The sequence below is a fragment of the Carlito syrichta genome, unplaced genomic scaffold (genome assembly GCF_000164805.1).
Source record: "Carlito syrichta isolate Samal-C Ts95f unplaced genomic scaffold, Tarsius_syrichta-2.0.1 Scaffold287649, whole genome shotgun sequence".
Taxonomy (NCBI): domain Eukaryota; kingdom Metazoa; phylum Chordata; class Mammalia; order Primates; family Tarsiidae; genus Carlito; species Carlito syrichta.
The window spans coordinates 263,425-286,038 of NW_007231745.1; the positions used below are offsets into that span (position 1 = coordinate 263,425).

The window sequence follows — 22,614 nt, forward strand, 5'->3', positions numbered from 1 at the left end:
CCAAGTCCCCACCCACTAATCGAATGTGGTCAGGGCTGCATTTCTGGCGTGGCTCCTCCCTCCTGAGCCTCACGGTTCCCCTTAATTCCCCATGGTGGGTCATGGCTCCTTCCCTCAAGCCAAAGTGTGGCCCTGCAGTCCTCAGGCATCACTGACCGTCAGCTAAGTTATGTCAGGGACATTTACGACAGCCCCTCTGAAGCTTGAGGATTCAAGTGAGTCCCACAGACCACCTTGGTCCCATACACATGTGTGTCCCTCTTCCTCTGTTCCTTCCTGGTCTCGTTCTCATGGCTTGGCCAACCCAACCTCCAATACTCCCTCTCCAAGAGCCCAGTTGTGCTCCCATGGGGAGCCCTGCATTTCTGGGCTCTCACTGATACCCAATGATGCCCTGCTCCTGGCATCCTCTACTTCCTCATGCCACTGAGCCCCCTACATTTATTTCCAGGACACATGCTGGGCTTTGACCTGCTGAGTGCAGAAAGGGCAGCATCCACTTGGCAAGGGACACATGGCCAGTGTCCCTCTTCCAGATAGCTGGTCCCCCAGCATCCCAAGTCTGGGCAGGGCCTTGTGGTAGCAAGGGCTGGGCACGGTCAGCTGGTGGTCACTAGGGCAAGACACTGATCCTTGCAATCAATCTTTAGCCTCACACACTGATTCAGATCAGGAATCCCTCGTAGAAAGAAAAGGGGCTTGCAGGGTTCTAGGGATGCTTCTTTTCTCACCGACAGAAACTCTAAAGGCAAATGCTTAAAGGCACCCTGCTTGTGCAGAGCAGCCTATGTCACTGGGTGATGCTTCTGGTATACCTGGCCTTGCCTGCATTTGAATGAAACATTTCCTGAAAAGTAAAGCAGACTGTCTTAAAACGAATCTTACAAGATTTAGGGTTACAGATCTTATCTTTCTGGAAAAGCCATGAAGGAAGCTTGCTGAAGGGGCAGGGTGGAGTCCCAGGGTCCAGAGGACATACTCTGCTGCCCCCACTCCCAGGGTGGGGAAGACCACTAACCAGGAAGAGCCCTGGCTGGAGGCTGGACCTGCACCCATGGCTCCTTCCCTCTCATGTCTCTGATGCTCACATCAGCCTGGAGGGTGAGGGAGGAAGGTTCTGATGCCTGCAGCAGCCTGGGACCCCAATTGGGGTCTTGATTGCTTGCTCACGTGGGCTCTGGGCTTGAGGAAAGGTCCACCTGGAAACACGCCCACTTCCTCTGCTAAAGCAGTCCCCGATTCACAGTACATTCCCAATCACTTAAGAAGCAACCTGCTTCCAGGGACCAGATGTTGTGGAAAGGGTGGCTGGCTGTGACCACATGGGGATCACACTAGGAAAGCCATCACACCCCTAACTCATGGGATATGAGTCACCTGAGACATCTGCCCACCTCCAGACAAGCTGCATGAGCCCATGCTAGCCCAGCCATGGGCAGTCCAGACAGTGGGCCCTTGCTCCCACCCCCACTCTACATTTTCTAGAAGAAAGCCTCCATGCCAGGACCAAAGAGCACTGTGCCTAACTATGGGTGTATGTGGCCTCCTGCGTGGCTTTGACATTGCCTCATTCACTGCACCTGGACCATCCTCAAGCAGCAGGGTCAGTTTCCTGTGGCAGGGCCCTCTGTGTGGACGGGTTTGTGTGAAGAACATCCTGGGATGTTTCCAGGTGGACCTTTCCTCAAACCCAGATGCCCCTGCCATCTACCTGCCCACCCTGTCAGCAGGTCAGAGCTCCTGATGGAGCCATGCAGCCCCTCAAGCCGCTACAGCTGTGGGTGTACTTGCGAAGTCATGACTGTACACCTGATTAACAGAGATCAAGACTCGTCTGGGAGCATGTGTAGTGAGACAAAAGCAAGTGCTGGCCAAATGGCATCTGAGTTGCTACGCATTGGTTCCTAAACTTAGGGGTTTAGGGACAAGTTTTATAAAGACAGGTGAGGTAGGATGGTAGAGTGCTACATTTTCCTTATCCTGAAAATGAGGAAGATGCTACCAGAAGAGTCAACCACAGCGGGGGGCCAAGCATCGAATGGGGGTTGGTGTGCGGGTTTTCTGTAAACCTCTGAGCCCCAGGACACCCCCATTGGACTCCAGGTCACCCCAACTCTGAGGAGGGGAGCTCTAGAGGACGTATGAGGCAGAGTCACATGCTCCCTGCAGGTGTGGACCCCACATTCCCTTGGCAGGCTCCTGTGTTGGGTGTGCCTGGAGCCTCAGGCGCCTCCTGCTGCCTTCATCATGTGGTCATGGGATTGGTTACTTGGCCCTCACATCATCCATGCATAAGCAGCTGTTCTTAGGACCTGCTCTGAACACCCACAGCAAGCACCCAGAGAAAGTTCCACGTGGGGAACCACAGATGGAGTCAGGAATCAGTAGACAGGTACGTGGAACCATATCTGAGAGGCCTCTGGACAGATTACAGTTTCAGGAAGAGCATGTTTCAAATCTATAAATGAAAAGTATTAGACAGGCTCGGTGGCTCAGCCTGTAATCCCGCACTTTGGGGAGCTGAGGTGAGTGGATTGCCTGAGCCCGTGAGTTAGAGACCCGCCTGGGAAACTTGGCGAGACCTCATCTCTACAATTAAAAAAAAAAATCAAAAAATCAGCCGGGCATGGTAGCGCGTGCCTGTAATTCCGGCTACTCTGAAGGCTGAGGCGGAAGGATCACCAGAGCCCAGTGGGTCGAGGCTGCAGTGGCCGGGAGTGGCCACTGCACTCCAGTCTGGGCAACAGAGTGAGACTCCAACTCAAAAAAAAAAAAAGAAAGAAAAATATTCCTCTGCTTTGCATCATGTACTTTACATGCTCTCTGGGCTGGACATGACAACGGCACCAACAGCGTTCCCCACAAGTTCTGCCATCTGTTGACTCACAGATGGTATTAGCTCTGCCAGGAGCAGTGACATGTGACCAGACCTTGCCCTGGAATGGAAGGCTACAGGTGGTGCTCTCGCTCCTTGAGCCTGCAAACATTCCTTATCTCCACCCAGGCCGAGAGGACCTGGCTGTGCTGGTCATAGCATCTTCCTGACTCTGTCCTGCAGTGTCACAAGAGATGCAGTGCAGAGCCCTAACCCTGGTACCCTGCTGGGGTTCAGAGCAGCAGATGGGGTTGCCAGACAGAAGAGGCCCCTCTCCCATCTCTGAGCCTGACCAAAACCTCCCTGAGAATCTAAAAGCAATTGTCCACAGAGGAAATAAAGAGAGTAATGAAAATAAAACCTTTCAGCACAATATTCTTGATGTAACTGACATGTAAAAGGATGGAGGATCCTGAATCATCTTTTTAAGAGAAAAGGGATCTTGTCAGTTCTTGTCCCTACCTCATTCTGGACATAATCGGAGTTCTGGCCAATTTATAAAGGCCTAATAAGTGGAAGTGGGAAAGCACATTCAATACCAAGCAGAAAGTGTCCACATGGTCAGAGACCCATTTGCTTTCTTATTTTCTTTCTTTTTTTTTGAGTTGGAGTCTTACTCTGTCGCCCAGACTGGAGTGCAGTGGCTGCTCCCGGCCACCACAGCCTCGATCTGCTGGGCTCCGGCGATCCTTCCACCTCAGCCTTCCGAGTAGCTGGAATTATAGGCATGCGCTACCATGCCCGGCTGATATTTTATTTATTGTAGAGATGAGGTCTCGCCTGCCCAGGCGGGTCTCGAACCCGCGGGCTCAGGCAATCCACTCACCTCAGCCTCCCAAAGGCACGGGATTACCGGCCGAGCCACCAAGCCCGGCTTCTTTTTTTTTTCCCTTGAGTTGGAATCTCACTCTGTCGTCTAGGCTGGAGTGCAGTGGCACGCTCATAGCTATCCCAGCGTTGACCTGCTGGGCTCTGGCAATCCTTCCACCTTAGCCTTCCAGGTAGCTGAAACTCAAGGTGTACGCTACCACGCCCAGCTAATTTTCTATTTATTGTAGAGATAAGGTCTCGCCAAGTTGCCCGAGCTGGTCTCGAATCCACGGGCTCAGGCAATTCACTCGCCTTGGCCTCTCAAAGTGCTGGGATTGCAGGCTGAGCCACCAGGCCTGGCCGACCCACTCACTTTCACAGTTTGGGACTTGTGGGTGGCTGGGCTGTGCAGGAGCCTGTCATCCAGGAGCATTCTGTGGGGTCCCTAGGGTCATTGTACCTCATTTCCCAGCAAAGCAGAAACACAGGCTTCAGAGGCGTCACAAATGGCGGTCAGGTCGTGGCCTCCCTCAAGGGCCAGAACAATCCGGCCACCAGCCAGGCCCATCAGCTGCTTCGTCAGGTACCCGAAACCTGCAATGGGAAATGGGAGACAACGGTGGAGGATGAGGGTGGGATGCAGTCAGAGTGTCCTGGAAACGCATCCCATCATTTCACAAGACAACAAAGGACTGGGATGCCAAAACACATGACAGAGGCTAGGTCTGATTTAATGTATTCATTGAAGAATTTTGGTTCCGGATTTCCTTTGTGATCTACTTGAGGGTATGAGTAATGGTTTCAATGCTTGGGTTATGTAATGTAGCAAATCATCTGGTTTGGGAGATGAGGGCAGCTGAGCCCCAGCGGGAAGCTGTGTGCCACCTGCCCTTTAGTTCCCAGAGGGGCCACGGCCACCAGAGTGTGGCCAGGGACCACTCCAGAGGCCCACAAGGTTTTGGTCATCTGACACGCCCTTCATATGTATATGCATACACACATGTGCAGCACACACATATACATGTGTGCACTTATCACTTGTGCCCATGAAGGGCTTTCACACACCCACACCTGGGGTGTCTGGCTTTGATGAGGAGCCACAGTCTCTCCACTGCAGCCACATTACCCACCTTAGAGAATGCCTGGTGGGTAATAATAATTACCACTCTGGCAACAGGCTGACTTTTATTAGAGAACCAAGGAAAATAGGTGATGCTGATTTATGACTCCAATCACAGGCTGGCTGTCAGCAGAGTCAGCCCTGCCCCTGGAGGTGGTCTGTATGTTCCTCTGTCCCAGCAGACGAAGCCTCATGCACCCTGGGCCTCTCCCTCACGAGCTGCTGCTCTCGTGGGCAAAAAGTGCCTGTGCCTGAGGCTCCCTGGTCTACACATTCTTGCTCTCACCCTGTGCTCTTTGGGGACGTTAATGAACTTGTTGCTACAACACTCACAATTTTGGTAAGAAGGTGACTTTCCTCATCTTGTTATTAAAGGAACACACTGACCATAAAAATGAGCAGAGCCATGGTGTGTTACAAGTGCCCTTGGCTCCTTGGTCATCTGCAGATGCACTTACATTTGGCAGAGAGATTGTAGCCTCCGAGAGGTGTGGGGTGGCCCTCTACAGCGTCGAAGCCTGATGACACCAGAACCACGTCCGGGGCAAACTCATTGGCGATGGGCATGACCACCGTTCTGCAAAGGGTAGGAGAAGGTGTCACTGGGTCCGCTGAGGACACAGCCAGGCGAAGGACAGGATAGTCACCAAAACACTAAGGTTCTCTCTGACCTTCACAGCACCTGCCCCTATAGCACGCTGAGTGCGGCACACAGCAGCCTGGAATCTGATGCTTCTCCCTTAATTAGAAGGAAATCAATCCAGGTGTGATCATGGCTCATTTCATAGATATCTTCAAAATGCAATCAACAAGCACTATAAATGCTTAGTGAAAGCTACAACATAGTTGTTTCTTGGTACGATATTATCTGAATATTTTGGAGGTGATCTGTAACTCCCATAGCACCAGCTGCATTAACTTGGGCCTTGGGCTAAGGGGTGGAGCCAGTTGCCTGTCTCAGTAAGCTAACAGTCTTCCCCAGCCTCACCTCCATCCTTGCTGGCCCTGCCCCCACCTCCACCCTCCAATCCTCATCCCCATCTTCCCTGACCTCAACCCCATCTTCTCCTTCCCTGTCCTTCCTGGCCAGGTCCTCCTTGCCCATTCAATCTCTCTCCTGAGGGTGGGGCAGCTCCCCTCACCCTATCAGTCAGCCTATGCTGCTACAGGGTACTTTCCACTAGCTTTCATTGAAGACAGGCACAATCCTCACTCTCAGCACCGGATTCAGGCTGTGTGCAGCAAAGAAGGCGGAGAGTCCCTGCTAGCCTTGCTGAAGGATGCCAACACGCGCTTCCTCACTCACCCCAGAGGGCCCCAACATGACACACACATGTATAGAGTGAATTAAAAACAAATTAGACACCGAGGATCTTTGAGGGGAAAACAGATGACAAATGTAAGAGAACTGACTGGAAAATATAAACACCACTGAGGAATTCTTTGGTTAAAGTACATTAGGGAAACAAGGAAAATATGCTACTTGAAAAGTAGAAAAAGCAATTCTGAACACAAAACAACCTGTCAGCTTATAGTCTAATGCTTATGCACATGCTATAAATACATGCTGTTTGTTATAATTGAATCAGGAAGTTAAGCAGTTTCATGTATTATCTGAGCTGCTTTGATTTTGAATTACTAATCATTACTGACTTTCAGAGTCTCCTTCACCCCCTCTAAGGACAAGGTGGGCAGAATCATGGCCTCCCTTTCCTGGGGAACAGCGGTGACTTGGAGATGGGGGTGGTGTGACATCTCCCAGTTCTGGCACAGGTCCTGGGGGCCTGTACAGGCTGAGGAGGGTGAAATATAAGTGTGCCCTTCACAAGGGAACTTCAAAAAGTTCATGAAGAAATGTAATTTAAAGATAAAAAAAAATTTTGTTTCTCATCATTTGCTCCATCAAGCTCAAGTCACTTTTGTAAGTGTTGATACTAGTCATTTACCAGTCCATCTTGAAATATCCGATACCAGATGACACCAGTCCATCCTGAAAGAACTGAGGGTCCTAGGAATTTAACCACGCTAATGTAGTCTTTTTTACATTATTAACTGAAGAAAAATGAGTGCCCTTTACAGATTTTTTTTAAAATTAGGAAACAAAAGAAAGTCAAAAGGAGCTCGATCAGGATTGCAAGGTGAACATCTAATGATTTCTCAAAGCAACTCTTGCAAAATTATCTAGTTTGATGAGAGAAATGAATAGCACTGTCAGCACTGTCATGGTAGAGAAGGACTCTACCGTGAAGCGGTCCTGGGTGTTTTTCTGCTAAAGCTTTGGTTCGATTTCTGAAAATACTCTCATAATAATCAGATGCTACTGCTCTTTGGCCTTCTGGGAAGTCTTGATATTCTCCCCCCAAAAAGCCTTGAGTATTCTCCCCCCAAAACTGTTGCTATGATCTTTGTTCTTGACTGATCTGCTTGTACTTTGACTGGACCACTTCCTCTTCTTGGTAGCCATTGCTTTGATTGGTGCTTTGTCTTCAGGATTGTACTGGTGTTTCATCTCCTATTGCAATTCTTCAAGCCTCAGAACCTTGATCCCATTTGTTTAAAATTTCAATCAAAAGCTCTGCTCCTGTCTACAGCTGATCTGGGAGCAACAGTTTTGGCTTCCATCAGAGGGAAAGTTTGCTCAACTTTAATTTTCCAGTCAGAATCATGTAAGCTAAATCAAGTGCAATATCTATGGTGTTCACTGTTGTTTCTGCTGTTAGTCATCGGTCCTCTTCAGTTAAGACACGGATAAGATGTATTTTTTTTTCCTCACAAACTGAAATGGCTAGTCTGCCACTACAGACTTCATCTTCAATATAATATCCTCCCTAAAACAAACTGTCCATTTGTAAAATGATGATTTCTTTGGTGCCTTGTCCCCATAAACTATTCTTAAAGGATCAATAATTTTACCATTCTTCCACTCAAGCTTCACCATTTATTTGATGTTTGGTCTCATCTCAGTTTTAGAATAATTCATGATGCTCTGACTAGGGCACTTTTCAAACTGATTTCTTATCCTTCAAACTAGATCCTGCTCAGACATGTTATGACAAGTCAGTGTAAGTTTGTTTGGGTGCAAACCATTTTTGAAACTCTGGTATAGTTTTTTTTCAAAATACGCACTTTCCATAAACTTTGTGAAGACCTCTGGTATTTTCCCAGGAAGCTTGGGTCACGTGATTCCCACACATACTAGGTACCCCACTCCATCCCTTACTGGAGAAGCTCACATTGATCATTTCACCACTGCCTACTTCTTGGAGCCAACCAGCCAAGACTTTACCAAACAACTGTCCTGTATCCCTGCACATACATGTGGGCCAAGTGAACCATCCCTTCCCTGCACACACATGTGGGCCAAGCGAACTATCCCTCTGCACACACATGTGGATCAAGCAAATCATCTGAGTCTGATGTCCCTTTATATGAACCTTAAGAGGCCCCTCACAGAAGAGTAACCAAAATCATACCCAGCATAGCTGAGGGTCCCTTCCCCTACCACAGAACTTCCAGAAACACCCTGCTGGCCCTGAAAACCTTGTTTCTCATTCAGCTTTTATTACAAAATGAAAATTCCCATTGGTGTCAGTATCAATTTTGGCCAGAAGAAACAAAAATGCTCAAATTAAGTGTGACCCCTTTTAGGAAATGCTGTGGACTGCAGTCCCATTGAAAAGTTCCTCTGATTCTGGGTAGTGAAAGTGATTAAAACCCTGAGGGCTGAACACCAGGTGAAGGTCCCACTGCCTACTCTATGTGGGGTTGCTGGTGACCGTTCTGCTGGGGATCCCAATACCAGGAGCATTCAACACCTGACTCTGAAGGTTCCCCAGAGTGAGCTGAGACAGGAGAAAGGAGCACATGCGAGCCATGCAGCAGCATGGTGTGGCTTTAGTCTGCTAAGCTGATGCTAAGAAGGTCTGCCCTCAAAAGACATGTCAAATTCATACCTAGGCACCTGGCCAGCTGAAAAACCCACTACTGGAACTTAAATGGGAAGCCATAAGGACCCTGGCTGGCTTTTGGGCATTCTGACGCTTTTCTTCTTTCTTCTAAGGATGTACTAATTCACACAATTTCTCTGGAATTGCCTCTGCAACAGTTGAAGTATCTTTAAAGGACACAGGATCTGTGCCCTGAGGGCATCTGTTAGGGGCCTAGGAAACACCACAGGTGACTCTAGATTAGAGTCAGACAGAAGATATCTGAGTTTGTGGACCACACAGTCTCTGTCAGGACTCCTTGACGCTGGCTACCCTTGTAGCGTGAAAGCTGCCACAGACCATGCATCAACACGAGAGCATCACTGTGTTCCAAAACATTTTGTTAAAAACACAGACTGGGCTTGGTGGCTCAGCCTGTAATCCCAGCACTTTGGGAGGCTGAGGCAAGTGGATTGCCTGAGCCTGCGGGTTTGAGACGAGCCTGGGCAACTTGGTGAGACCTCATCTCTACAATAAGTCAAAAATTAGCTGGGCATAGTAGCATGCACCTGTAGTTCCAGCTACTTGGAAGGCTGAGGCAGAATAATCACTGGAGCCCAGCAGGTTGACACTGGGGTGGCTGTGAGTGTGCCACTGCACTCCAGCCTGGACAATGGAGTGAGACTCCAACGCAAACAAAACAAAACAAAACAAAACAAAAACACAGGTGGTGGGATTTGGTCACTGTTTGTAGCTCACCAACTTCTACTCCAGACCCACGTCTACACAACTTTTGTAATGCTTTCAACATATGATACCAGTTCCAGATTTTAACAGGTTTCTTCATGTCCACCAGGATACTGCAACAAAAGCACGGCAGGATGGGCAAACACCACATTCAACACACTGAAACACAGCATTGCCTCGATGCATGCCCTGGAGCCAGTGTTAGCAATCCTGCCATGGGGTTAGGAGCTGAGAAACTCTTCGTCGTTAGTAGCAAGATGGAGAGAGTGCCTCAGAATCGAATCGAGAAGTCCTTTGAGTTCTAGGGGGCACAAAGTCTTGTACTGGTACTCAGGCCACAACCATGTCTTATCTTCCCAAGGGCATATGCCCTGAAGTCCTCTCTGACTGAGGTCCTGAGACATCCTCAGTGGCTACAACCAATGGGCGAAAGGACCGAGGGGAGCAGCCTTCCCCGTTTTCGACTGTCTATGTCACTCCAGGGAGACAGGCTTCTAATTATTTTAATGAAGTTCTTGTCATATGACCTTTTGCTTTGGGCAGAATAGCACAGCTTCAGCCAAGACTTTTTTTCAATGAAAACCACATACGTTTTGTGCAGACATTGTGTCGTTCCCAAAGCACTGCAGTAGCCACTCTGAAGCAAGTGCATGTGGAGGGCTTTAGTTCCCTGCTTTGAAGTCCTGCTGAATGATCCAATTTCTAATCCATCCCTCCAAAAAAAAGCCTTGTTAAAATCATCGTCAAATGAAGTTCATACCAAGAGAGTCCCTGATGTCTAGGCTTAGTGTGTGGCATTGCCCCAAAGCCAATCAAAACAAAGTGTAAAACATGACCCTAGGCTTGTGGGGGCCCACATGCTGGCCACGCATGCTGGTGAACAGGACAGAGTCAGATGTATGTGCATGCACACTTGTTTTTATCTTCCTGGGCTTGGAAGCCTCTGTTGTAATTCCAAACACTTGCTGAATTTCAGAAGATCTAAATGGGAGGTGTGTGAGTGCACCCCAGCACCTGTCTGTGGTATGACTAAGAAATGGCACTTCTCTCTGGGACACAGCTGGCTTCCTTGCCTATAGGAAGGAAGTTGCATATGGTGCTCCCTATGTCCTTGAATTGCACTGTCCCATCCGCACCCTCATGTGGGACACTGACGGGATGTCCCTATTTAATAGGTGCTGCAAGGACAGTGGGACACTGAACTCGCATTTCAGTTCTATAATTACACTTATAAAAGTCAACTTAGTCTTTAAAAATAGGATCTAAACACTTGCTGTAGTCCTTTTCTCAAACTGTCAAATTACAGTGAGTATTTCTTTGAAGTCACCTGCAGCCTTTTGTTGGAAACTGAAGGGAGAGAGGGATGGGCTTGAAGCTTCCCGTGGCAGATCAATGATCATTGGCTCTGCAGCAGCAGAAATGGGTGGAATGAGCAGATCTTCAAGAGAAAATGGGTGGGTGTCTATAAGGTACAGTCCTTGGCACAGTAAAGCGGCGTGGAGCCACCATCATTGTGCCCACAGGGCGCCTAAGCCCATAATGTCCCTCACAGATGGGACAGCGCCATACCAGACTGAGGGCAGCGGGCTCTGCACATGGTGGCTTTTGCACTTAGAGTGGTCCCAGATGAAACAGTGTGGGTCCCACAGCTCCTTTCCTCCTCAGGGCCTGCTCCTGGTGCCCTTGTGACTGATACACTGTGCCCTTTGCTCAGTCAGCAACCAGCTCACACCTGCAGTGTGGAGAACATGTCGACATCCTCAGCCTCCCACAGGAAAAAATAAAGCTGGGCCAGGATGACGGATTGGACATGTGAGCCACTCTGCTACCTTGCAGAATGACCACTCACTCCATCGTCTCCCAGGCCACGTCACGGGGCACATATAGCTGTGAACTACCAAATACCATCAGATTACGGGCTGTACACACAATCTTCAAAACCCACAGCTGAATTTACATGCAATAATTCACTCAACAGCTGGGTCCCAACATCTGGAAAGAAATGATCTTTCACACATTCCCCCACTGAGGCTCTAAACAAAACCTGCCAAGCCCATGGTCCACATAAGCTTCAGAGCAAACCAAGTTGACAGGACCAATAAGCCATGTGCTGTGGCCACCCACTGCCAGCAAGCATCCAGGGACGTCATGGGAACCAGGCAGGGCCGACATGCTATCTTAACATCTCTGGTTGCCTTTCTGCCCCCTTATGTGCCCCAGGGTATCATCCATACAAACTAGCCCATAATTGGCTCTCCCTCAATGAGGCCTCCCCACAGCCTGCTTTCCACCCCTGGGTAGTTTTTGTAAGGCTGGTGATGACATGGCTGCAGCTATGACTGTCTACAAGAACTGGAACTTGCTTGACGTAAGAGCAACAGACCCAGTTTTACAGGAGGTTGAATACTGGCAACACTATCTTAACAATCTCAGCATTTTGATAACTGAAAATGCCTTTTGTGAGGTGCCCTGTCTGCTCCTGCTCTGAGAGTGAGGAAGGAGTTGTGTATTTCCTCTGAAGTCTGAGGTTACCCATACAATTGACAGTGAGCTAGACCCTGAGCACACCTGGCTGCTAGGCTTCCCTCTCCCTGCTTTGGGACGCCCAGCTGGCATCTTCTGAGAGAACCATTAAAACCCATCATTTCCACCAGGGTCGCCAAGCCAGGGGCTGGAGCCACTGCCCACCCCAGGCAAGCGCCCTCTGCTGAGAGGCAGAAACAGAACTGTGATAAAAAGGGCATGGGCCCAACTGCTCTGGCCTGGCTGCTGCAGACGGACAGTAATGCCTGCTGCATCTCTCCTCCCATGGTCCTTGCCTCTCCCATCTGTCCCCCATCCACTGGCACCATGGCCAGAAAAAGCGCGGGAACTGCAGGGCAGAGCTGGATGCCGAGGTCAGTCAGAAGTCCCTCCACCCTGGAGATACCCTTCTCTACTTGGGTCCTCTCTATGCCCCCAGCTTCTCTGCACTTGGCCTTCCCTGCTACCTGCAGGGAGGTGTGACATTGCCTCTCCCCTGTAGCCCTCCTGGAAACTGGGGGAAGTCCTGCTACTCCCAGTACTTTGGCTACTCCTACCCCTTCTCTCCTTGCAGGCTTACCCATTTGCTACCCCCATCCCACTGTTGTAGTCTCACCCAAGGGGCATGGGTGCCTGGTCCACTCCTGCCATTACTCTGAGGGCTCAGAGTCCATTGCAGAATACACCTAAACCCACCCTCTCCATTTTGACACCCTGCCCTCATCCTCATCTCACCGCAGTCCTGTCCCCGAGTCCCCCATAATCAGTCTCAGGCCCCAGCACACATTGGACGTTGCAAGCCAGTGCCTCCCCTTCAGAGTGCTCTCCATCCTTCTCCAGGACACTTGGTTCTCGGCACTCCTCCCATTCACACACCCTAGGAATAAAATCAGACTATGCAGGAGTGGGGCTCGCTGAGGATGCCCAAAGGCCTGCCACTGGTCCGAGGAGTGGGTTTCTGCTGGGCCTGGGAGGCAGAGTTGGATCCTCTGGACTTGGTCAAGGCCACCAACCCATGGGCCCTGCCAGTTCTTGTCCTCTCTCCTCCCACATCTGACCCCCAGATCCTCTACCTCCTGTCCTCTCTCCTCCCCTGTCTGACCTCAATGACCCAAGATCCCCTTGGGTCCTGCCACCTCCTGTTCCCTTCTTCCTCCTCTCCCCAGGTTCTCAGAAGGCAGTGCCTCTGCTGTACCACCTCACATCCATCTGCTTTGTCCTAACTACTAAACTTAGACGTCTTGATCACCAGTGCCCTCCCAACTGCCAACTTGGATAGGCACTTTCTTGGTTTTTTCTGAATATCTGTGGAAGCACAAGTGTCCTGGCTAAACTGTTCTCTGCCCTAACTTGAAACCTGCTCAACCTGAAACCTCTGTTCAGCACTCCTCACCCTCCTCCAAGGCAGCACCTTGAGACCTTGCTGGAGCCCCCTCTCTTACCCTCCACCCCACCCAGTCAGCCCTGGCTCCCCTCAATTTGATCTCACTTGCCAATGCTTTCTGAACTGGCCTCTCCTTTCCATCCCTGTTGCCTTGTCCTGGCTCCATTGTCTTATAGGTCTCCCAGGGGCTCATCCTCCAGATCCCAGCTGACCCCACCCTGGGCTGCTCCATCTTGGGACCAAGTCTGTCATCTAGATTGCCACAAGATGGGCCCATCCAATATGCAGATGCTTTATTCACCAGTCAGGGTCCCTTGCCAGAGCTTCTGCAGTCAGGATCAAGGTGCACCTCCCAGAATGCAGCCCAGGGAAGTTGGTTTGCATCTTTAGGCTCTGTTCCTCTGCAGACACTCTTTCCCCCAACACCCTGTGCCAGACCTAGTCCTCTAAGACTCAGCCTGAGCCCTGGGCTCTGGGAGGCCTCTTCAGTCTCCCAAGTGAGCAGGTACCACCATGCTAGCCTAGGGCCCTGCTACCCTCTGGGGTGAAAACTGTGCTGTGTCCACTGCTCAAATCTCAAAGGGCTAGCCTAGCAGGTACAACGAAGGCTGGAAACATGAGATGTCTTACCCTAAATATTAAGCTTATATTTTTTGCTCCTGAAAATTAAAATGTCCTCAGATAAACTTCTACATAGGACAATATTTGGATGCCCTTTAAGAGACACAATTGTCTTTAAAAAGAAGGTGAGATGGCTAGTGAGCACTTGCCCCTTAGGCATGGAAGCACATGGGACATGGCACTGCAAGTATGGGCAGTGCCACCGACATGTGCACTTAGCAGTGGTTAAGACAATACATGTTAGTGTACTTTACCACAATTCTGAAAACAAGTTGCCAAAAAAGGCAAAGCAACAACAACCACATACCTTAGGGAAGTAAAAAAAGTCTAAAGAGTCTCCTCCTTCATGTCTTAGTTAAGGTTGGGGAAAGTGAAATGAATCTACCCAGTTGCTCAATTTGAAGGCCAATGTCAATTCATTACGAGATTAAAGTTATCACTTTAGAATATCGAGTTTCACTGACATCTCTGATAAACTTCATAATGTCACATTTAAATCTAAATTATGAGTAGAAATAATCTCAATTTCGCTTTCATCACTACTGACAGGCAGAGCTGTTCCATCCCCAACAAGCAGGTAAGGAGGGGTTAAGAGAGTACATCATTATCTCTGTGCAAGTCCAAGGCCCAGGCGCTCAGACTGTGCTCAGCAAACTTCAAAGCCACGTCTGGCATTGGGACTGGTTTGAATTAAGGGTTCCTTTTCTCTTACAAGTCTCTGAGCCTGAGGAGAAAGTGCCGGCTACTTCTGGATTTCATTAGGGGCAATTTTCTTATCTTTTCTTCATCTTCGGCTTGATCCCCTGAAAATGCAACGTGGCAGGCAATGGGTCTGAATAACAAGGTGCTGCCTTTAAGGCATGCATTGTCCCAAGGGGCCCCCCAAAAGGGGGAGAAGTGCAGAAGAAAGGGGAAAACGAATCTCTGACCCCTCTTCCCCCATCATTCGATGCCCAGGGAACCATAAATTGTAAACTTCAAAGTGCTATTTTACATTAAAATCAATAAAAAAAAAAAACCCTGAAACAATTTTCCTTTTCAAAGAAGCTATTTAAGCTTTAAAAAGTTCACTTGATAAGGTATTATCATGCACACGCTTGGCAGAAGATTAAAGCCTGTGTCAAGAGCAACTCCAAAAGAAAAGTTCATCCTGAAGGCTGGGTAGGATGGCCCAGGGCCTGGGAAGGAGTGATCCTGAGGGCAGATGCCCAAGCCACCCTGCCTTGGGTCTGTCCACTTGTAGGGATGCCAGGGGGCAGGGACACCAGGTGGAGAGAATTTCACCCCAGGATCAGAGGAGCGGAGTTACGATGGAGAAACGCCTCCGAGGTGAGGGCCAGTCTAGTCCAAAACTGGCCTGGAAGAACTGAATCAAAAGAAGTGAGACCCATCTATTTTCACCCATCACCCATCAAACCAAGAAGCTTCCACCTTCTCTCTGCACAGCGGGCCTTCATCCTTTAGGTGGCACCAAAGTTCACCAGGCAGGAAGTTAACCAGGCAGCATCTACACCTCTCAGGGTATCGGGACACTTTATTTTCAAAGAAGCCTCCAGAGGGGCCAGTTCTCAGAGGGGAGGTGACAACGTCATGCCAGTGGGATGTGTGTTACATGAACAGACAGTGACAACCCCCACTTCAGTGCTTCAGATTTCACATCAGCAAATTTTCAGATGTTGCATGTGTTTGTGGAAGTCTGTCTCCCTTAGATTAGGCAGGACAATTGTCAAAATTACATTATATTTGATCAAGAGTAAGAAACATTAAAATTAAACTGATAAGGGGAAAATGTAACTCAGATGCCAATCAGAGCAGGTCCACTAAGGGGGTGACTAATCCTCCTGCACAGGCCAGTCTCACTGCTTGAGTAGCAGATCTGATGCCTGGACTCAGTCAGATGGGTCCGTTATTTCTATGAGCCACTGAGTACCTGGGGAGAGGGACCCACATCTACTGGGCCAGGTCTCTGTCACTAGACCCCAACATCCTATTCAAGGGGGGGACTATGACCCCATTTCAAGAACTGAGGTGAGTTTATGACTTACTCAGGGTTGCTGCGAAACATGTGGCAGAGTCTACACAAAACTTTACACATGTGTCCTTGTGTGGAGCCTCACTTGCCAGAGATGCACACAAACACAGGTGCACACACACAGGGACATACACATACAGAGAAATGCATGCACAAAGACACACTCACAAAGGCACATGTGCCTACAGACATATGCATAGGCATATGTGAATATACTCATGCACAGAGACGTGCATACACATGCATGCATACACATAAGTACAGATACACACATACTCAAACACTTGCACGGAGACATGCACACAGGCATGTGAACATACACAGACACGTGCACAAACATTCATAAACATGCATCAGATACATGCATGCACATATGTGCTTTATATGTACATAAATCAGGACAAGACCATGAAGTTAAACAAAGAAGTAGAAAGAAGACCCCTCTGAAAACTTTACAGGACTCTAGTTCATCCTGCATTGACCGTGTTTCCTAACAGAGGCTGAGAGTCGGTCGGGTTCAGCCATGCTCACACCATCCTTCTCCCTGTAGGGGCCCAGGGAACCACCCGGGCTATGGGACTACTCCCCTGTAGCCACTACATTCCACCACGGCAGGTGGAGCCATCATCTTAAACAATGACAACCACAACGAGAAAACTTGCACCACTAGCCATCTACTTCTGGTTATAGGAATTGTTTCAATCTGGTCTAGATCAAAGTAGAAATAACCATTTGATGACAAAAGCAAATGTTGTGTTTTTAAAAATCAGCCTGCAGCTACCTTCTAAAGGACCAGAGCCATGCAAAGGAAATGTGTGGTGGGGTGATGGTCACCTTGTGATTTTTACATATAAATAAGAGATAAATATTTATTTCCATTTCACATCATCTCACAAAGGGTTTGTGGAAGAAAAATTTGGAGATTATGAGCTCTAAGATTTTCATCTTCATTTTTCATTAGTGTAACATTTGGCACACAAACCCTTGCCTCTGTCTTTATCCTCTTCTGTCAGAGCCCAACATGGACTCCATTTTTAATGCCCAGAAGGGAATACTAAGAACAGAGGTAAGAGGGGTAAGAAGACAGTCTCACAAGAGACAGCTCCAAGGCCTCCACAGCCCCATCTGCCTGCAAGTGAAGTTTCGCAAACACCATCTGTGTCAAGTTCTCCCTGCTGGAGGCTGAGGGTGTCCTACTGGGATCACCTGGAACAAGACTTTACAAGGGAGGAGCTGCCAGCATCACTTGGGAAGTGATACCGGGAGACTCACCTGAAGGCTGCCAGGTACTCGGTGTCTCCCATGGGGGGGTCGAGGCCGCCAGTGAAAGCCATGTTGACATTGAAGCCCACGCCTGGCCCTGTGCCCACCTGTGGCCAGAAGGGGAGGAATGCATGTCACAGACCCTCGAGCAGGACCTCCCTGACAGGAATACCTGACACAGGTGGCACCAGGCTAGGGCCCTGTCTTGACAGCCCCAGTAGGGAGAGCCCGTGTGTCATGGTCTCCTGGTGTATATCTGTTAAAACGTACACAAAGTGGGTCATCCACCGACCTGATACACTGACATCAACTTGGAGCAGTTTTCACAGGATGCTGCAGGCTCTTGTCCACTCTGAACTGCTGGGAACAGTAGGGGACCACCTTGGTCATAGAAGGGGTGTGCTAAGTCCCCTTGGTAACGTTTCTGAGGACCTGCTGCTCTGTGCTGTGTGTTGTGCTAACAAAGTATAATCAAGACCCAAGTCTCTCTGGGGGCAGAACCTGTCTGTAGGTGACCTTTTGGTTTCCCACTGCCTTTCAAGAAGTAAGATGCAGAGGCAGACGGAACCTTTTCTATGGGAGGTTCAGAGAGATGGCAGGCTCTGGGCCGGCTATTTGCAGGGCCACTGTGCAGCACTAATGGGTGAGAGGACAGAGCACCCTGCACAAGGGTGCCCATCAAGGACACCAACCTGGAGTGCTGTTCCTGCCATAGAAAGCAGTCCCAGGCCTGGCCTGGAGAAAAACAGGCTCCACACACTTCCTCATCCATAAATACTTCAGTTTGCCTAGATTGGAACCAGAAATGATCCCCAGTCTTTCATTTGTACTTCAGACAAAATACAGGCCACGTGTGCTCACACGATGGAATCCAGGCCGATGGCTGACTGAAATTACCGTTTGGGTTAAAGCAAGCATGAAGCGCTTGCTGCTGTCACGGGCAGGTGTGGGCCACGTCTGCCCTCTGCCTCTGCCCTCTGGAGTGGCCATAATACATGGCTTCGAGCCTGCCCAACCTCCCCAAAGACTGTCACAGAACCCAGCTTACCTCGTCAGGCGCCCCGCTGCCCGGGAAGAAGTTCCCATCGTCGTAGCGGTGTAGTGACACGTATAGGACACTGGGGTCGCTGTAGAACGCTTGCTGGGTCCCATTTCCATGGTGCACGTCCTTAAAGAGCAGGGAGAACCACCTCAGGGCAGAGACAAGCATCAGAGTGCAGCCCTCACCCCAGGTCCATTCTGGGTTGTCCCCAGCCATGCCCTGTGATGATGGCTCTTGTTCACAGACAGCCTTGCCCTTCAGCCAGGCCTGCACCCTGCAGGCATACATCAGGGGCTAGGTGGTACAGGGTCACAGGAACTTGAAGGGCCAGTGCCCCTGTCTGCAGTGCTGTCTTTTCCTTAACACCATAGCATATTCCTGAACCCAGAAGATGGGGTTGGGGTTTCAGCCAAACCTGGAGGTGGCGGTTTCCCAGCCAAAGCCATGCGATTAATGTCTCACACCTGCTGTGTCTCTGTGGCAAGTGAGCCATTTCCACAGCCTCTTTCAGGAGGAAGGTCACTGACTGGGGCCTGTCCACTTACAGGCACATGTGAGGTGTCCACCTCATGCCAGATGCGGGGATATGTCAGGAGATAAGTCCCATGGGGCTGTAACGGGTATACACACAGTGTGAGGTCCAGAACCCCTACGCTGAAACAACAAGCTGCTTTTCTTAATCACAATGTTTGCAGGTTAAAAGCACCAGAGGGCAACAAAAGATAGGTAGCCTGGGCTTCTCCTGGCCATGGCCATCCTGCCCCTAGGCCATGCCGGCAGGTGGTCACCAGGATAGAAGGGCGAGGGGCAGCCCTGCTGCACACAGCCATGTGATTCAGAAGAGCTGCTGTGGGGCAGAGGTTTTAAACATGGGAACCTGCTGCTTCGTGTCTTTTTCTTATTTATAAAGGTTATTTGTGTTCACTATAGGGAATATGGAAGCACAGCTGTACAGGAGGAGCAGGAACAAGTGCCTGCGATCCCACCCAGTAATCCCTGTGGCTGTGAAGATGCACACTGAGGCTCTCTGTGAGTGCAGTCTTATAATTCAGATGACCCTGGAAGCGCCACCCGTGCATAGTTCAACACAGCAGTGCGGCATTCCGTGAGCACGCCTGGTGTCCATGTGGGCCGTTCTGCTCACCACACATGCTTTGACACATGTTGGACAGAGGGGTCCCCAGTATCTAGCCATCAACTACCTCATCCTTTCCTTCACCTGCACTTTGACCTGCTCCCATAGGAAGAGCAGAGGGAAAGGTCGATGGCTCCCAGGTCCTGGGTGTGAGGAAGACTGCTTCATGGCCTTCCCTGACTTGTTGCCTAGCCACACTCCTCTTGCTGCATGAGAATCACTACCTGCAGACCCCACAGGCTGTCTGGAAGCTGGTGTGGTATCCTGGGTTGTGTTTTGCTATTTCTTTTCAAACTGGGAAGGGCTTTTACAATGCAAATCATAACCCTATTTGATGAAGCTGCGTTTTTATTCCTTAAAAAAATTATAAAATCATAAGCACCCAAGAGAGCACTATATATGCATATATCTAGCTTTAAAGAGTCATAAAGTGAATATATTGAATATTAATTTCCAGTATAAGAATCATTATACCTTTTTTTTGAATTCAGATTCAGATATCATACAGCATTATTTAAAATGAGTTGGCCCTTTTGGGACAGTGGGGTTTTGAGAAATGGCACGTCTCCATGAGATGTGGAGGAGGAGGCATGGCTGCCTTTATTCCAGTGGGAATCAGGTACACCCGCAGAAGCAGGAAGGGCAGGCGCTCATCAGCGGTGGCTGATAGGCAAGTTGCAGCCTTCCCAGGTCTATGCTCCCAGGTCACACACACAAGGCCAATGCCCCCAGGTCAGATGCACAAGGCCCCCGCAGGCACTATCTCCTCCCCAATGCCAACCCCCTTCAACAAGATTTTGCCAAGGGCTGCTCCTGGATGCTGCCCTCACTCACAGGGACATTTCTAGATGTGCCAGGAGCCATAATCGGGAGGGTGGGTAGACAGAAGTTGTAAATGATGTGTAGTGAGGTTGAGGCTTTAATTTCTGCATCTTTGACATCGTTTCCAGAAATTTATGCTCCCTAAATCCACATGACCCCAGGCCCTCTCCACACACATTGTTGTCTGCTTGGGGGAGGCCAAGGGCAGCTCTTGGTCTGGGAAGTGGGCTCCCCTTACCCAGTCCACTATGAGGATCTTGCTCACGTTCAACCTCTGCTGGAGGAGCTTGGCAGCCACGGCTACAGAATTGAAGTAGCAAAAGCCCCTGCAGGAGAGAACAGGACCATGAAACAAGGCATGGGCGCCTGTCAGTTTTCACACAACTAGCCAGAGAACCATCAGTGCGTTTGCTCATTTCATGATGGGTGATTTGGGAGAATCTCTGGAGATCCTAGGAGTGTTCAGATGAGAGCCATCTCCTTAACAGGTAAGTGGGGAACCTAAAGTGATGCTGTATGGTTGACTGAGACACAGATGGACAGACACGCACACACAACCCACAGATACATACACACTGCAGAGATATACATATACAGACATATACACAGTCTTCTTATAGATACACAAACACATATCTGCACACACACTGTATAGATAGACATGTGCACAGACCCCTAATAGATACACACACACACAGATACACATCTGCACAAATACACTGCATAGATACACATACAGACACCAGGCATATATATATATATGTATATATATATATATACACACACACACACACCACATAGATATACACACCATATAGACACACATACATACACTATATAGATGTATATACCAAATATACACACACACATATACACACCCCACATAGATATACACACACACCCCACACAGGCACATATACCTCACACAGATACACACAGAAACAGATACACACATGTGTCTGTGTGGTTGTGTAAGTATACCTTTGTGTGTGGGGTGTATCTATGTGGTATGTATATCTGTGAATAGTGTGATCCACATGCAGACACACATACATACCACACAGACACACTCCACATAGACACACATGAAGACACTCACACCACACAGATACATACAGACATACACATACTACACAGCCACCCACATAGATAGACACACACCATAGGTACACAAATAGATATACCACAGACATAACAGTTGGGCTGCTGGTATGTGTGTACACACAGATGCACACCACAAACAGACATACATATCACATAGATACATAGACATGTCACATAGACAACCTCCCACAGATACACATATAGACACATATACCACACAGACACATCATACACATGCACATATCACATGGACACATACCCAGACAGCCCACCACACAGATATGCATAAACACTCCTCACCAGATACACCAGATACACTATTCAGACATACCAACCACACGAATACACTCCACACACAAAGATACACATACACATACCACACAGACACACATCCAGAATATAGAGACACACATATACCAACATGCCACAGACATACATAACACACATACATGCTCCACACAGATAAACACACAGAGACACACATACTACATAAATACATACTACACACCTACTACATAAATACACAGGCACACATACTACATAAATACACAGGCACAGCCCTACACACAGATATACACACAGATACATTCACTATATAGATACATACATACCACACACATACATACACATAAGCACACAAACACAGACACATATTCTATAGGTACACATATCACAGATACACACATAAAAACATACACATACAACACAGTCATACACATATGTGAGGGGGACTCCCAAAAACCCTGGAATTATCTTTTGGAGGCAGGCCCCTTTAGTATAGGCATCCCCGGCGAAGTGAGTGCTCTAGGAACCCACCAGCATCAATGTACCAGCTAGAGTTGCTGTGAGAGGCTGTGTTCGGCTTCAGTAAATTATTTTTTGGAGATTTTTTTCAGTGCATTTGCTCATTTCATGATGGGTGATTTGGGAGTACTCCTGCTCACACTGCACTGAGTGTTCAGCAGTTTTTGACTAAAAACGGCCTTGACCCCTGTGCCCCATTCTCCCTGTTCACCCAATCTCACCCTGAGTAACTTTTTTGTTTCCCCAGATGAAAAGTTCCTCAAAGGGAGATGCTGTGCCGATGTGGAAGAGGTAAAAAAAAACAAAACAAACCCAGCAGAAGCACTAAAAAGCATCAAAATTGATGAGTTCGAAAACTGTTTTTAGCAGTGGAAAAAGCATCTTGATAGGTGTATTGCATCAAATT

General features: G+C 48.8%; 1 protein-coding gene across 2 annotated transcripts in view; it reads right to left on the minus strand.

Annotated features, from left to right (window-relative positions):
- Positions 1 to 22,614, minus strand: part of HDAC4 (histone deacetylase 4) — a 113,350-nt gene that overhangs the window by 15,456 nt on the left and 75,280 nt on the right. For both annotated transcript variants that reach the window (XM_008052897.1, XM_008052896.1), the window contains exons 15-19: positions 20,539 to 20,626; positions 18,350 to 18,469; positions 17,311 to 17,408; positions 5,264 to 5,382; positions 4,146 to 4,279 (exon numbers count right to left, since the gene is read on the minus strand). In XM_008052897.1, coding sequence (XP_008051088.1) covers positions 4,146 to 4,279; positions 5,264 to 5,382; positions 17,311 to 17,408; positions 18,350 to 18,469; positions 20,539 to 20,626 — 559 coding nt within the window. The remainder of the gene's footprint in view (positions 1 to 4,145; positions 4,280 to 5,263; positions 5,383 to 17,310; positions 17,409 to 18,349; positions 18,470 to 20,538; positions 20,627 to 22,614) is intronic.